The sequence below is a fragment of the Serpula lacrymans genome (genome assembly GCF_000218685.1).
Source record: "Serpula lacrymans var. lacrymans S7.9 unplaced genomic scaffold SERLAscaffold_8, whole genome shotgun sequence".
In the NCBI taxonomy this organism is placed as follows: domain Eukaryota; kingdom Fungi; phylum Basidiomycota; class Agaricomycetes; order Boletales; family Serpulaceae; genus Serpula; species Serpula lacrymans.
Window position 1 is genome coordinate 386,326 of NW_006763297.1, and position 12,972 is coordinate 399,297.

Consider the following 12,972-nt stretch of genomic DNA (forward strand, 5'->3'; position numbering starts at 1 on the left):
TTGAAATTCTCAAAACGAATGCAAATTCGCGTTCAACTCGAGCTATTACTTGTGATTTTAAAGCCGCTTGCAAATAAATCAAAACCCAAGCTTTACGTCCTCCAAGTCTGGTTCTCAATTGCAAGTAACAAAAATGAGTCAATCGGTGGGTAGCGGAGCAGTGATCCTCTTAATCGACGTTTATAACACTTCATGTAGGATTCTGATATGTAAAATATCTATCAAGGGCCCTCTTTCTTCTTTATTGGTTAATCCACTGCGGATCCCGTTTACCGAGGAAAGCTCCAAAGCCCTCTTCGTGGTCCTTGAGGGCGAAGGATGCATGGTAAAGTCGACGTTCGAAGTGGAGGCCAGTCTGAAGGTTTAATTCTTCCGCTGTACGCAGTTGTTAATGATGATCAATCTTCGGAAGTTGCACACATAAGCTAACCTTCGTTCACAGCCTCTTTGGCCATAGCCACCACAGGGAATGAGAACCCTGCTATTTTTTGCGCTACAGTTAACGCCCATGTTAGCTGCTTGTTATGGCTCGTGAAAACGGCCACAACTTCACCTCTTTCGATGGAAAAACCCAACACCTGGTCTGCGGGAAGAACCTTGGCCACAAGCCCTGCCACTTCGGCCTCACTTGCATCAATCATTTCCCCAGTTAAAATCATATGCATTGCCTGAATCCATATATTTTCATTCAGCCTCCGATCGCAGGAACCAATAGACACCTATCTTCAGACCTTCGATTTTCCAATGGCCCTAATCAGACGTTGCGTTCCCCCAGCTCCTGGTATGGTTCCTAGTTTGATTTCTGGCTGTCCAAATTTCGCTTTATCTCCTGCATACAGGATGTCACACATCATGGCTAGTTCACATCCTCCCCCTAACTTGGAGCGAAATTGCCATCATAGACGATAAGCCTTGGATATACTTTACCTGTTGGTTGCTTACTGCGTAGCCATTTATGACACCGATCACTGGCTTGTGTATTGAGGACAGTCCATCATTCAAGTTTTTCAGGTAATCCGCGCTATACGCCTGGACGAAGCTTAACTCCTTTTGTTCCTTGATGTCCGCTCCAGCTGCCCTCACTGTCAGGAGAATCCTATCAATGCATGGGTATTTCACTAACCACAGAAAACAGTATCACTTCCGGTCAGGATGATCGCACCCACGTCTGAATCTTTATCAAATCCCCGCAATGCCTCCACAAGCTCCTCTACCAAAGCGAGTGACAGGGCGTTCAGGGCCTTTGGCCTGTTAAGACGAATGATACCGACTTTCCCGCTGCGCTCGGTTAAGATGGATGACATTGAAAAGGGATGGCTATGTGAACAGGTGAGAAATGGAGGTACGTATATTCAGGTTCAGGTCTTAAGATGGGCATCTAAGATTAGAGACTGATCATCAGACTTGAGGCAAAAACAGTACTCTAAGATACCGCATCTTCCCACCGCATACCTATCTTACCGCTGAAAATGATCGGCCATTCAGTGTTAATGGAATGTGGGACCACCACTATCATTACTAACAGGTCCTCGTTTGGTTCAACAGCTCTCCAAACGTTGCATAGACTAGAAATTATTGACACTCCTCGAGGACAACAACGTTACTATAGCTCTGTGATAAGCAGCCCATATATAATCGGACATATCCGGAAAACAATGTCGCCGCTACAATTACTGTGATCACGTTCACGTTCTCTTTGATCGTTGTTGCTCTGTCACTTCGTTCGACCTGCGTTTTCAAGGTTTTCAAGGCCACAACGATTGCACCGATACCGTAGGGACTAGCCTACATGGAACTTCTGCCCTTACCAACATCGATCCGTCTCGAACCTCATCCTATTGCTAGGGACCAAACAGTTGCAGCATGCCACATATCTTCTGGATCTATAGTCATTTCATTACCTCCTCTCACCACTGTCTTGCTTCCTTCAGAAAAAGGATGTCGCTGCGACTACTGTTTTCGCCGTGATTCTCCTGATGTCCATTTGCGACGGTGTACTGGCTGCGCTTCATATTGGTATTGTGGAGCTCAATGTGCGCCAGAGTCTTGCAGCTTGATCCCCTAATAATAATGAAACGAAATATACGCATTCATCCGTATGTACTATATAGGTCAGGACATGCATTGGGCTGTTCACAAGAACTTGTGCAAAGCCTTCAATCGGTATTGCGCTTCACCAGATTTTGTGAAGCTTGCTGAACACGAGAAGCTCGATGCCTTGTTACTCACGCATCTGGCCGCCCAGATAACTTCGAATTCATCTCCGCGGTCGACTCCAGCATCATCTCTTTCTACATTTTTAAACCTACGCCCCGGACCATTTTCCAAGGGATCACGACCAGTAGTATGTTCTATGACTGTGAAGCGATCAGGGCTTTCTTCTGATGAACTAGAAGCTGTGTACTCTCGGTTCGGAAATAACAACTTTGCCATACACTCTCACCTTACCACATATGCTCATGGCGTATTCCCACTAGCGAGTCGTCTATTCAATCATTCATGTCTCCCTAATGCTGCAGCTAAATTCGTCCTGTCTCCCTCCGAGCCCATCCATATGGAAATCGTAGCAATCCGCGACATTTCGCCAGGAGAGGAGGTGGGTCTACAGAGCCTTTACGGATTATCAATCGCCTCTCACTACTCTGACTTTCCGCTGTAGATATGTATCACGTACTTAGATCCTGCGCTGCTCCAATCTCGTCAGCAAATATTCGAACTCACATATGGTTTCACATGCTTGTGTCCTTCTTGCGCTCTTCTGAATCGAATTGGTCTAATCCCGCCGCTTCCGGAATCTGATTCTGAACTGGCTTCACTGGAACGAGCTCTCAGGACATTTGTATTTCCTTTTCATGAATCTGGTGTATCGGACCTCCGTCTCCCGACAGGCCTTCTTCAAAATATCCCGTCTGAATTGTTTCCTGCTCTTTGCGAATCCTATCTCACGAGGCTCTCAGAAGCGTTCAGCAAGGCTTCACACGACGGTCCATTCGATATAGCTCTTGATGTCGGTTTGACTTTGCTAGCGCTTTATTGCCTGATCTACCCACCTAACTACCCCCAGATCGGTAAGTGCAGCTATCAATAAATAAAGTCAATCAAAGATTGAGTCTTGACAGGGACACATCTTTTAGAAATGGCAAAGACAGCGTGGAATGCCATTATCCTAGCTGATGATGACCAAAGAAAGGCTGCGGTCACTGAGAATGATCTATCAGAACAAGTGCGAACCTACCTTAGATTGAGTCGCGACGTTCTAGACATTTTTGGCCAAGAAGGGGATCCAGGTGGCCCTTTAGAGGAAATACGAGTGCTGTATAGCCTATTAGATGGGATGTGATACGTCAGTACCCATCACTTTCGTCTTGTTTTCGCATGCGCATGCGGTGCAAGATCTGACCGGCTTCCTTCCTAAAGGCACAGCCCTTGATTAAATAGACAGGGTAACTGAAGAAGGAAATGCAGTTACACTGTATTATAAACCTATCTTCGAAATGATGCATCAGGAGGGCCGCTTTCGATCATACAATTGTGATGTTTTCTGGTGCACATGTCTTTTACTCCACATAGGCTTCTCATTTGGTATGAGTCCCAGACCCTGATGACTCCACCGACACTCCCTCCGCACTGACCCCGCTGAAATTGACGAGCACAGCTAGTATCTTGACCGACGCCGAAGATGGCTTATCTGTTACGGAGGAGACCCGCGGGGATCAATCCTTCATGCAATTTGATTGCCCGACCTCAGGTTGCGGTACTGCGTTAAATCGACTTCGCTAATATGACCAAAGGTCATACTCAACCAATCTAGACTCTGAATCGGGCACAGTCTGCAACCAGCCCTGGAATCCGCCGCTCACGAGAAGCTTGGCCAAGTTAGCTTGCAGGGTTAGGCTTGGGAAAAACATTAACGCCCAAAGGGACTAAAACCAAAACATAACCGCAATATTGGCTGGAATGTGGAAGTGCAGTAGGGTATTTGATAAGTCTATATCTAATGTTCACCGGCGCGATATTAAATGTGGTGAAGACTGCTTGTGACAGCTTTTGATTTCGATGTGGTGCATGATCATCCATACACACTACTTTGAATTCGACCTTAGTGCTGTACATACTTGCGAAAGTACACACCGGAGTCACGGAGAACAATTCGTTCTGCCTGATGCGGCCCCATCAGTTGATGAAGGGAAAGCAAAGAAGGATGGCGCACTGGAATTTTACCATGATTCCGGTACCGGTGTCCATCAGGCGCATAAAGCGTCCATATCGTCCACCGATGTCCATTGTCATTGCCCATGGTATTTAGAGAGGACATAAAGAGGCTGTGAGCTTGCTCAATATGGGTACTTCCCGATTTCTGGAAGACAGACTTGCGAACTTCCGAGTCATATGTCAGTACAACCGTAAAAGGTCTGTCCGAGTCTTTGTCATCCTCGTTACTTTCCTCGTTTGTTCTGTGACAATTTTTCGAAAGCTGTCAAGATTAACGCAAGGATACCGGCATGAGCGCCACCAGCCCATCGTCGACGAGTCTAAACGTTCTAAACTCTCAAAATTCGTGGTGGGATGAATATCCACACATTTCCCACTGAACATTACGAAGCGGAATCTTTAATATTTTCCGGTGTCGGTCTCTGGGGCAATAACAAAATGGACTCACGGCGGGCTTCCAGCGTTTCTGCTTTCCTGTTTAACCCAAATAGACATTAGAATTGACGTGATGCGGCTTGTACAAATATGGATATCCGCAAAAGCCTCCGTATGCTTCTCACGGGGACGCAAATTGCGGCTGTGCGGATATCGGGAACTTCATTTCGTTATGGTTTATCGGGTCTTCTTCTCGCTTGATCAAGGCATTCCGTTCTCGCCAAGATGAAACTAGGTCATCTATGGGCAAGTATTTAATGGACTGGCCATGAGGACCGACAAAGCCAAGGGACCCTGAACGGCCTCAAAGTCTCGTCAGGATTTTCTCCTCAACCTTCTTTTTTTTACCTTTTACTTCCTGTCCAATTTCCTTCTGAACCGCTCGAAGTCTTACAAGCTGTCATGGGTAGCACAAATCTCATAGGTCGATCCCGCCCCAGGGATATTCGTCTCGTGTCTTATGGTGGTGTTTTCCGCCTACAAAACTCAACACTCCTTCTCCTAGCTATTATTTTCTCTCTCTTTTTCATCACAGCAATTTCGTGTTCATTCTTTGGTGACGATGAGGACGAGCCTTACTTCAAGAGTATCTTGAATGAGGTCGCTCAGACTGACCCTGGCGTAAGTGGCTACAATAATGTATTATTTTCAAACTGACGAGGTCTTTAGATCGTCATGTTGGGTGAGAACGTCGACGTCGATGTCGACGAACCCTCCATTAGCATTCGCTGGTCCATCATTGGCTGTGGAGATGGATATGTGTTAGATGGAAGTGCTGGTATACATGAAAGTAGTTCATGTGGTCTTCCTTCAATGCCACTTCAAATATACGTCGACAGGTTAGCACGGAACTTCGTCTGTTCTGAAATTGGAGATTGACTATCGAAATTCAGCTCCTCCGAGCCGACAGCCGTGTATGATCCATCCCAGCTTCCTTTTATTCGTTCGTCGGGACAAAGGCGCAAGTAAGTTCTCTAATAGCGAGATATTATTTTCACTTGCTAACTTTCATTAAAGCATCCAGAATCTTGTACAATTTGATAGCGACCATACTCTCGATGTCCATGAAGACCGATTGTATCCCTTCGACACATATCTGTTGACAAGCACACTGCGTGTCGTCAATACTGACAATGAAACCGTCCCAATTCGCAAGATATCCACCATAGAAGTGGTGTCTAGCTTTACCATATCTATCACCGACGTGGATAGTTATGAGTCTTTGGCGAACGGGACTGATATCCCTAGTCGAGACATTGACATGCGCGTCAAGAGGCCAGGCCAAGCTCGCACATTTACGCTCTTACTATTCGGTATTAGCTGGATGCTCACCCATGCCACAGTTGGTCATGTTGTGCTTGCGCGCGCTCACAAAGAAGTAAAACCTATTATCAAACATCTCGTCTTCGTTTTCGCAATTCTCGTCGTAATCCCGCAGTTGCGAAATTCTATGCCCGATGCTCCGGGTTTTGATGGTACGAGTTCTCCGTTTTACTGGGCATCTATGGTTAGGCTAATTATCTTTACAAATAGGAGTTCTCATTGGTAAGCAATGCCGTTTCATTAAATGCGTCTATGCCTCATGTCGACTGTTGTACGGCAGACTGCATTGGTTTCTTTCCTCAAATGATTCTTTCCAGTTTCTCGGCGCTTACCTTACTACTTCTCATAATCTTGCGAGAGTTCAATCACCTTGAGGACAGCTCCCTCGGTGATACTGCGGAGGACTCTGAGCCTCAAACATTACCTATATCCCCAACGAGGATGATCACATCCCCATTACCATCTCCTAAACTACTCCCCTCACCACCACAGTCACCGCTAAAACCTCTTATCCTTGGCAAGGGGAGGACTAGCTCTTTGCTTCTACAGGGTGGCGAAGTATCACGTATCGTGCGCCACTTGAACGGCGAGTTTGTTTTTCCCCCGGTTCCACAGATACATCGTCGATCTAGATCATCCAAACCCACTCTGGGTCGACCAGGCGGCGTTGTAAGGCAGGATTTGGGAACCACATTGGAGGCGGTGGAGGAGAAGTGATCACCTCAGTAATTCTACCTGTCTACTAGTCTACTAACTTGTTGTGCCGTATGTATGAGTTCGTTTGATGTGTGTTTAGTGTCTGTTCTTTTTGTTTGATTACTTTTCTCGTTATATTTACAGTAAGTTGTACTCATTATTGTGTACAGCCCTGGACTATCGTGGACTGGAATCTGTTGTAGGAATATTGTCTGTTTCTTTGTGGCGAACGTTTCAATTAACAAGGATCATATATCAAGGCCTGAATTGCGGACCCATTGTTCTGGAGTGTAAGAGCCGAGGAAGCTTCGTGTAATGACGTGAAAAAGGCTTGGGCCAAGTTCTAGCGGTCTGAAAATTTCAATCCTGCGCAAATGAGCGCATCAAATCAAAATCCAGCCCCAGAGCTATCTCCAATAGGTCCGGCTCAGCTAGTATAACTGTACTGCGCTTTTCACGTTAATTTCGACAGGGTGGATGAAAGTGCTGAGCACAGCTCATCTTTCTCGTCCCATATAGGTAACATGACTAATCATTTCTTATCGTGGCCGCGGAACTGGAACTCAGAGGAGTGGTGAGGCTATTCCAACCTGCAACCGTGTTCTGTCTGATTTATTCCAGTGATTGAATATAAACATGTCTCTGGTCGACACCGCTTCTAAATACGAAGCCATTCAGGCTTTTGACCGTATCCCTATCGTGTATGGTAGTCCTTTCCGTCCCAGGCAACATAAACGCATCTGATAAAGATCTATAGAGATTTGGAAGGTCTTTCAAGCACCAGTCCACAGGTTCGATCAGAGTTAGCCCATCAAGTTCGGGATGCATGTGTCAATGTTGGTTTTCTCTATGGTTTGTAGTCTTTTCTTTCCATTTTTAGCCGTGCGGCTCAACGCACCGGCTCTCCAGTAAAGAACCATGGGATACCAGAAGACTACATCCAAAATGCCCTTGATGCCATGAAGCGTTTCTTCGCTCTTTCTCTCGAGAACAAGATGAAGGTGAATCGCTGATAAGGGAGTACGTAACTATAACCCCTGATCACGATTATGAACCCAGGTCCATTTCAAAACAACTCCAAATTACAAAGGATATAGTCCACTGTTGAGCGGTAACAACGATCCAAATAACCGCGGTGATCTTCAAGAAGGTTTTGAATTTGGTTGGGAAGAATTTAATGTTAGGACAGACGATGAGAAGAGAGCTAATGATGGAGTTATGGCTGGCGTGAATGTATGGCCACCCGACCTTCCAGAATTCCGAGAAGCAGTCCTCAACTATTAGTGCGTTCATTAGACTACTTGTAGTAATTACACCTGCTCATACGCACCTCAAGTCATGCTGCGGTTAAACTCGGTAAATCATTGTTTCCCCTTTTCGCTCTCGCACTTGACCTTCCCGAGACCTTTTTTGACGACAAGGTGAGTTACTCGCATGGAAATTATCGAGTATTATCTCATTTGCGCAGACGAAGAACTCGGCTGCTATAATGCGTACCCTCCATTATCCGCCTCAAACGGGTCCCGTAGATGACAGAATTATTGGGATAGGTGCTCACACAGAGTAACGTTTCTTTCTAAATTGACCAGATAAACCCACTCATTATATTAATTTAGTTGGGAGGTGAGTGGAGCAACTAATAGCATCCTGCATGACAGGAATCTAATCTGACCTTAGTGCTTCACCATATTGTGGCAAGAGCCGGAAATACAGGCCCTTCAAGTTTTGAATCGGGACAAGCAGTGGATTAATGCTCCTCCTATCCCGGGGACATTGGTTATTAAGTGGGTGCTAAAGAGGGCGCTTGCGTCTTTAAGCTTAATATGTCTTATTGTAGTCTAGGTGATCAATTTGCTCGATGGACAAGTGAGTCTTTCTCATTAACGATAAAAGGACACTTCCAGAAAATAGAGTAATCTATAGATGATGTTTTCAAGTCGACCGTTCACCGCGCCATCAATCGGAGTGGAGTTCGCCGCTATTCTATCCCTCTATTCTTTGGAACGGATTATGACGTGAGACTGGAGGTTCGTTTCGAGAGCAGTACTGGAGAACCGCCACCTGACTTTCAGACAGCCTATTTCTACTTGCGTGTCTTCTGAACGGCCGCCAAAGTACGAGGTAGTCAAGGCTGGAGATTATATTAGGACGAAACTCGAAGCCACGTATGGTCACTAGGATGAGCTAACTATCATACGTGAACCTGGATGGATCACTAGAGAAATCGGCTTTCGTGCGGGTGCTTTGATGTCCAACTTGAAGCTTCTCTACGGTGTAAGATCACGATAATTTATGCAGTCTTCATTTCATTAAGATATTGTTTAAATACCGCTACCGTACTTTGTATATCTGTACCACCACATCACTTGATGAAGTAGCCTCAGCATCCTGTTTTACTGAATAATGTATTTCAACATCCAGTTCCCGCGAGTTGGTCCCGCTTTTTTTGCAGTGGAATGTTCCAGAGACGATTGTTCCTACACAACTCAATCAGAGACCAGGGCAATATCTACCAAAAGGACACAACATACCTTCGACGGCATGAATTGGCTCTCTTAGTAGGAAGATGGTTTGTTTCCAATGGGTAGGCTGGCTCTTGGGTCCTGTGCTGAAGCTGGTGACTCGTGCTCGCTCTCTTTCCCTCAGTCCTTCGCCCTGACTTGCGCGCCTCTGAGGCGGCGGTTTTCCACCTACAGGCCACACTTCTGCCAACACAACGTCTCCTTCTTTGATGAGTTTCACGTTAGTGCCAGGGGGGACAGGCTCGCCTGTCGCAGTGAAGAAGGTATCAAAGTAAAGAACAAATGCGTGGATCTTCGTACGCCGGTCGGTCGTAGACACGAGGCTGAAAGGGGTGACAAAGTCGAGCTGACGAGTCGTGATATGTTTGAGGTGGAGGTCCTGAGACAACATCAGTAAGGCATTAGGAAGGACGGACTGATGCTTACCTTGATGGCTTGAGGCACGCTGACCATGGAATCCGGTCCTACAACATCGACAATTGCTTCGTCATAGAGATCATATCCCATTGTAGATAGGTCAAATCCTGGACAATGATGAAGTTTGTGGTGCCAAGTACTGGCTGATGTGGCGTACCGTATACATCTTCCCAGAAACCTACACGATCCTTCAAGATTTCACTACCTTCGCAGAGTCCAAGCATGATCTTGCATTGACTGGGAGCCATGATGCCACCATCTGGTCGGAGGAATCTATCTCGAGCATGCAAAACAGAGTCCAACATAGACTCATACAACAACGCATATCCCATCCACTCCGATATAATGATATCGACGTGTGTAATACCATCAGGAAGTGTAATATCTTCAATTTTGCCGCGAATCACACTGTGAAGCTATTCGTGATTCATACAATGGATAGTAGTAAAGATAAACGTACGTGATGACATCTTCCAGCTTGTTTGCCTTCACAATTCTTTCAGCCTTTTCAGCGATATCACTGGCGTCAACGGCAAAAACTCGTTTAGCTCCTGACTTGGCAGCAAACAAGGATAAGATCCCGGTACCACAACCAACATCAAGAACAATTGCGTCCCGAAACAGAATGGGGTTTGTAAGGATGAAAGACGCGTATGTTGAAGTCCTGACTTTATCTTGTATCATGACGGCATGGATATCTTTTGAAGTAATGATAATGAGTATTCCGCTGACTGAACAAAGGATATTTTACCATTATCAGCATAACTTTGGAAATAATGAGAATCATCGTCTCTTTTTGATGGTTGGCTAGTAGCTTGACTGGACGATGGAGCATCGGCGACTATGTCTGCGAGACGCGTGACATCTAATTTTTGATTAACTAGAGTACGATAGTCAACTAGATCTTGTTGGGCGTCGGCGAGCTTTCTCTCCAGTAATTTAATGCGACGGATGCTGCTAGCCAGGTCCGGTGGTGTGACTGCAGGCTGTGATGCGTCTAGATCTTCTTCCTCATCAGACCAATCATCAGACTGGAACTCTACATAGATACTTCAGCTGAATGACTGGCAGCGAAAAAAGCTGTGACTCACGGAGCAATGGATCATCCTCCAGGACAGGGCGAAGATACTCGTCGGAACTGAAGAAAGATTCAGCTCCTGTTAAATTCCCGATGTCTGCAGGGGATGGTTTCTGAATGCAAGATCAGAGGGTCTGAGATAATCGCTGAAACTGTCCAACCTTGGGTACGTACATGTTTCCTGATAAAATTGATGAGTCGAATGCGCTGATGTAGATCGAGTTCTGCATAACGTTATCGGGTTGCGAAAAGACGATGGAATAAAGACACGCACTGAGTCGAGAACAAGTCGCTTCCAGATCGAAATTATGGGTTGATTTATCGAATGCGAGAGCTTCAGTTGTGGATGGGAATCTTCTGTCCTCAAACAAAGATTCACAAGGTTGGTGTGCAACCTGATCCGAGACCCAGTCATCCCAATTGTTATCCTCCTCGTCGTCTTCAGAATCCGATGCTGAAGGCAGGGACTCTGTCTCAACATCCTTTAGATTTTCTTCTGCTAAGCCTGCAGAGGCGCGGAGATGATGGGCCATCGTCGTGGTGGAAGAGAGAAAATGGGCGTCGAGGAGCCGTAAAAGATGTAAAGTGGTTCTGGGAAAGAAACACGTTGAGTTGGCAGGACTATCGCCTCAAAGCTCGATGGCAAGCAAGCACCGAAAGCTATAGGAGTCTTGCCATATCCATATCCGGATTATACAGAAAATAATCATTTACAAGATTTCGAGATCGATGTCAATTTTCCATCATGATAATCATCCATATGCTCATATTGATTGGCTCCATGCCTCTGCAAGCTGCAACCCCACTCAAGCTGAACGTTCCCCAAACGCTACATGATATGGCAATATCATGATCTACTATCTTAGCGCAAGGACCTACTGTAAAAATATCACACGTGACTCGGATTATCCCCCTAGAAAGCAGTTAGGAAACACCAAGTAAATATTATTATACCTTCTGCAGACTAAGCACTCAGAGCAAGTTTAGTCCTGTTATAATTATTTGCCGTCAAAACTCTCAGGATAAGGTCAGACCATTAGTGGTATGATTGAAAACTGGAAAGAACAGAGACATTACACCTGTAGAAACAATTATTCCGATCCAATAATCCGAAAATCGAGCAACTGAGCACTTGTCTAGCAACACCCAGATATGACCACAATTACATGAAATCTTCTTCCAAATCCTTGCCTGTCTTTCTTTCACCCTCCTCAGGCTCCACCTCGACGTTGAACAAGGAATCATACGACCGCGCTTCTTTTTCAGCCGCTCTGGCCTGGGCCAATTCCGCATCTGCTTTTTTCTAGTCTCCATCTATCAGTCGCTAGCAACACTAAGAATAGAGTCCTTCACATGCCTTTTGAGCAGCTATTATCCTTTTTTCTGCGTTCTCCTTTTTGATACGCTCTACCCGTTCTTGCTCGTGGTCTACTTCCTTCTCGACCTTTGTCTTGTTCAGCCGGTTGACTATAGCGTTTTCTCGTTTAGCTACGTGAACTATACAACTAGTTCAGTCTAGCCATGAAGGCAGAATAAACAGAATGTAATACCTCTCTTGACCTTCATAAGAGTAACTAACGAGTTATATATCACTTAGTTTGGGATAGAGATGGTTTGGTAAACGTACGCGTTTATCACTGTGAAAGGCAACTTGGCCGACGGCCATGTCTCCCGTTTTCTAAGACATTATCTCAGTGGACTGGGTGCATCGGATTTAGCTGATATCGTATGTCGTGCACACCTTGAGGTTACCGCCTGGAGTATAGATAATCGTAAGGTTGTCCTTTTTGTTACCTGAGTGAAAGGCTTTTTCAAGAGCATGCGTTACCTCAGGGAGAATACACAAACCCTCGATAGAATTGGCCTTGACCAGTTGGGCACAGTCTATGAGTATAGCTTCTGGGATCTTCTCAAATTCCATATCGACGGGCATACGCAAGTAAACATGGGCAGAAGACAGCTTGTCGACGTGGAACCATATATCTTGTGGCCATGCATATTTGATGAGGTCTTCGTCTGTGACCGCGATTAATATTCAATCGCGTTGCAGGTAAAGATTGGGTTGGCATACTCTCAACCTTGTCCTTCCCCATGTAAATTGTCACCGGTGGTTTGTCAACGATAGCTTGGTGGATGGGAATCAACATATTGTATACAAGTTATACACCGTAATAATGCTATTTACCTGCGGATGTGAAGAAAAGCACCATTGCGATCCAAACTGATAGTTGCTGAGACCGCAAGCGCCTAATGGGAAATACCACACAAAAGTGGGCGCTTGTTACCGAG

The 12,972-nt window shown here is 45.6% G+C and overlaps 6 protein-coding genes across 6 annotated transcripts; 3 read left to right on the plus strand and 3 right to left on the minus strand.

The window, feature by feature from the left end:
- Nucleotides 1-129: 129 nt before the first annotated feature.
- On the minus strand, nucleotides 130-1,376 carry SERLADRAFT_469449 (uncharacterized protein; the record flags this gene model as incomplete). Its single annotated transcript, XM_007319180.1, has 6 exons — nucleotides 130-375; nucleotides 431-493; nucleotides 554-668; nucleotides 732-878; nucleotides 943-1,073; nucleotides 1,124-1,376. 6 exons carry the CDS (start codon nucleotides 1,302-1,304, stop codon nucleotides 242-244), a joined length of 771 nt encoding a protein of 256 aa, XP_007319242.1.
- A 322-nt stretch (nucleotides 1,377-1,698) lies between these two features.
- Nucleotides 1,699-4,034, plus strand: SERLADRAFT_449865 (uncharacterized protein; the record flags this gene model as incomplete). Its single annotated transcript, XM_007319181.1, has 4 exons — nucleotides 1,699-2,033; nucleotides 2,112-2,596; nucleotides 2,660-3,068; nucleotides 3,171-4,034. 4 exons carry the CDS (start codon nucleotides 1,790-1,792, stop codon nucleotides 3,338-3,340), a joined length of 1,308 nt encoding a protein of 435 aa, XP_007319243.1.
- A 973-nt stretch (nucleotides 4,035-5,007) lies between these two features.
- SERLADRAFT_469452 (uncharacterized protein) lies at nucleotides 5,008-6,933 on the plus strand (the record flags this gene model as incomplete). Its single annotated transcript, XM_007319182.1, has 6 exons — nucleotides 5,008-5,268; nucleotides 5,317-5,486; nucleotides 5,541-5,612; nucleotides 5,665-6,122; nucleotides 6,181-6,192; nucleotides 6,251-6,933. The coding sequence occupies 6 exons, from the start codon at nucleotides 5,050-5,052 to the stop codon at nucleotides 6,685-6,687; spliced, it is 1,368 nt and encodes a 455-aa protein (XP_007319244.1).
- Nucleotides 6,934-7,302: 369 nt separating this feature from the next.
- On the plus strand, nucleotides 7,303-8,844 carry SERLADRAFT_370375 (uncharacterized protein; the record flags this gene model as incomplete). Its single annotated transcript, XM_007319183.1, has 11 exons — nucleotides 7,303-7,367; nucleotides 7,424-7,518; nucleotides 7,576-7,667; nucleotides 7,726-7,949; nucleotides 8,003-8,087; nucleotides 8,135-8,229; nucleotides 8,283-8,289; nucleotides 8,344-8,450; nucleotides 8,504-8,532; nucleotides 8,590-8,693; nucleotides 8,743-8,844. The coding sequence occupies 11 exons, from the start codon at nucleotides 7,303-7,305 to the stop codon at nucleotides 8,842-8,844; spliced, it is 1,005 nt and encodes a 334-aa protein (XP_007319245.1).
- On the minus strand, nucleotides 8,800-11,314 carry SERLADRAFT_449869 (uncharacterized protein; the record flags this gene model as incomplete). Its single annotated transcript, XM_007319184.1, has 9 exons — nucleotides 8,800-9,143; nucleotides 9,198-9,567; nucleotides 9,615-9,712; nucleotides 9,763-10,013; nucleotides 10,066-10,303; nucleotides 10,357-10,644; nucleotides 10,697-10,796; nucleotides 10,858-10,907; nucleotides 10,958-11,314. 9 exons carry the CDS (start codon nucleotides 11,214-11,216, stop codon nucleotides 8,998-9,000), a joined length of 1,800 nt encoding a protein of 599 aa, XP_007319246.1.
- A 394-nt stretch (nucleotides 11,315-11,708) lies between these two features.
- On the minus strand, nucleotides 11,709-12,924 carry SERLADRAFT_469465 (uncharacterized protein; the record flags this gene model as incomplete). Its single annotated transcript, XM_007319185.1, has 8 exons — nucleotides 11,709-11,985; nucleotides 12,041-12,180; nucleotides 12,234-12,243; nucleotides 12,311-12,361; nucleotides 12,425-12,477; nucleotides 12,532-12,699; nucleotides 12,755-12,808; nucleotides 12,869-12,924. Coding segments are annotated over 8 exons (777 nt in total), but the record flags the coding sequence as incomplete, so codon positions are not given.
- Between the last annotated feature and the right edge of the window lie 48 nt (nucleotides 12,925-12,972).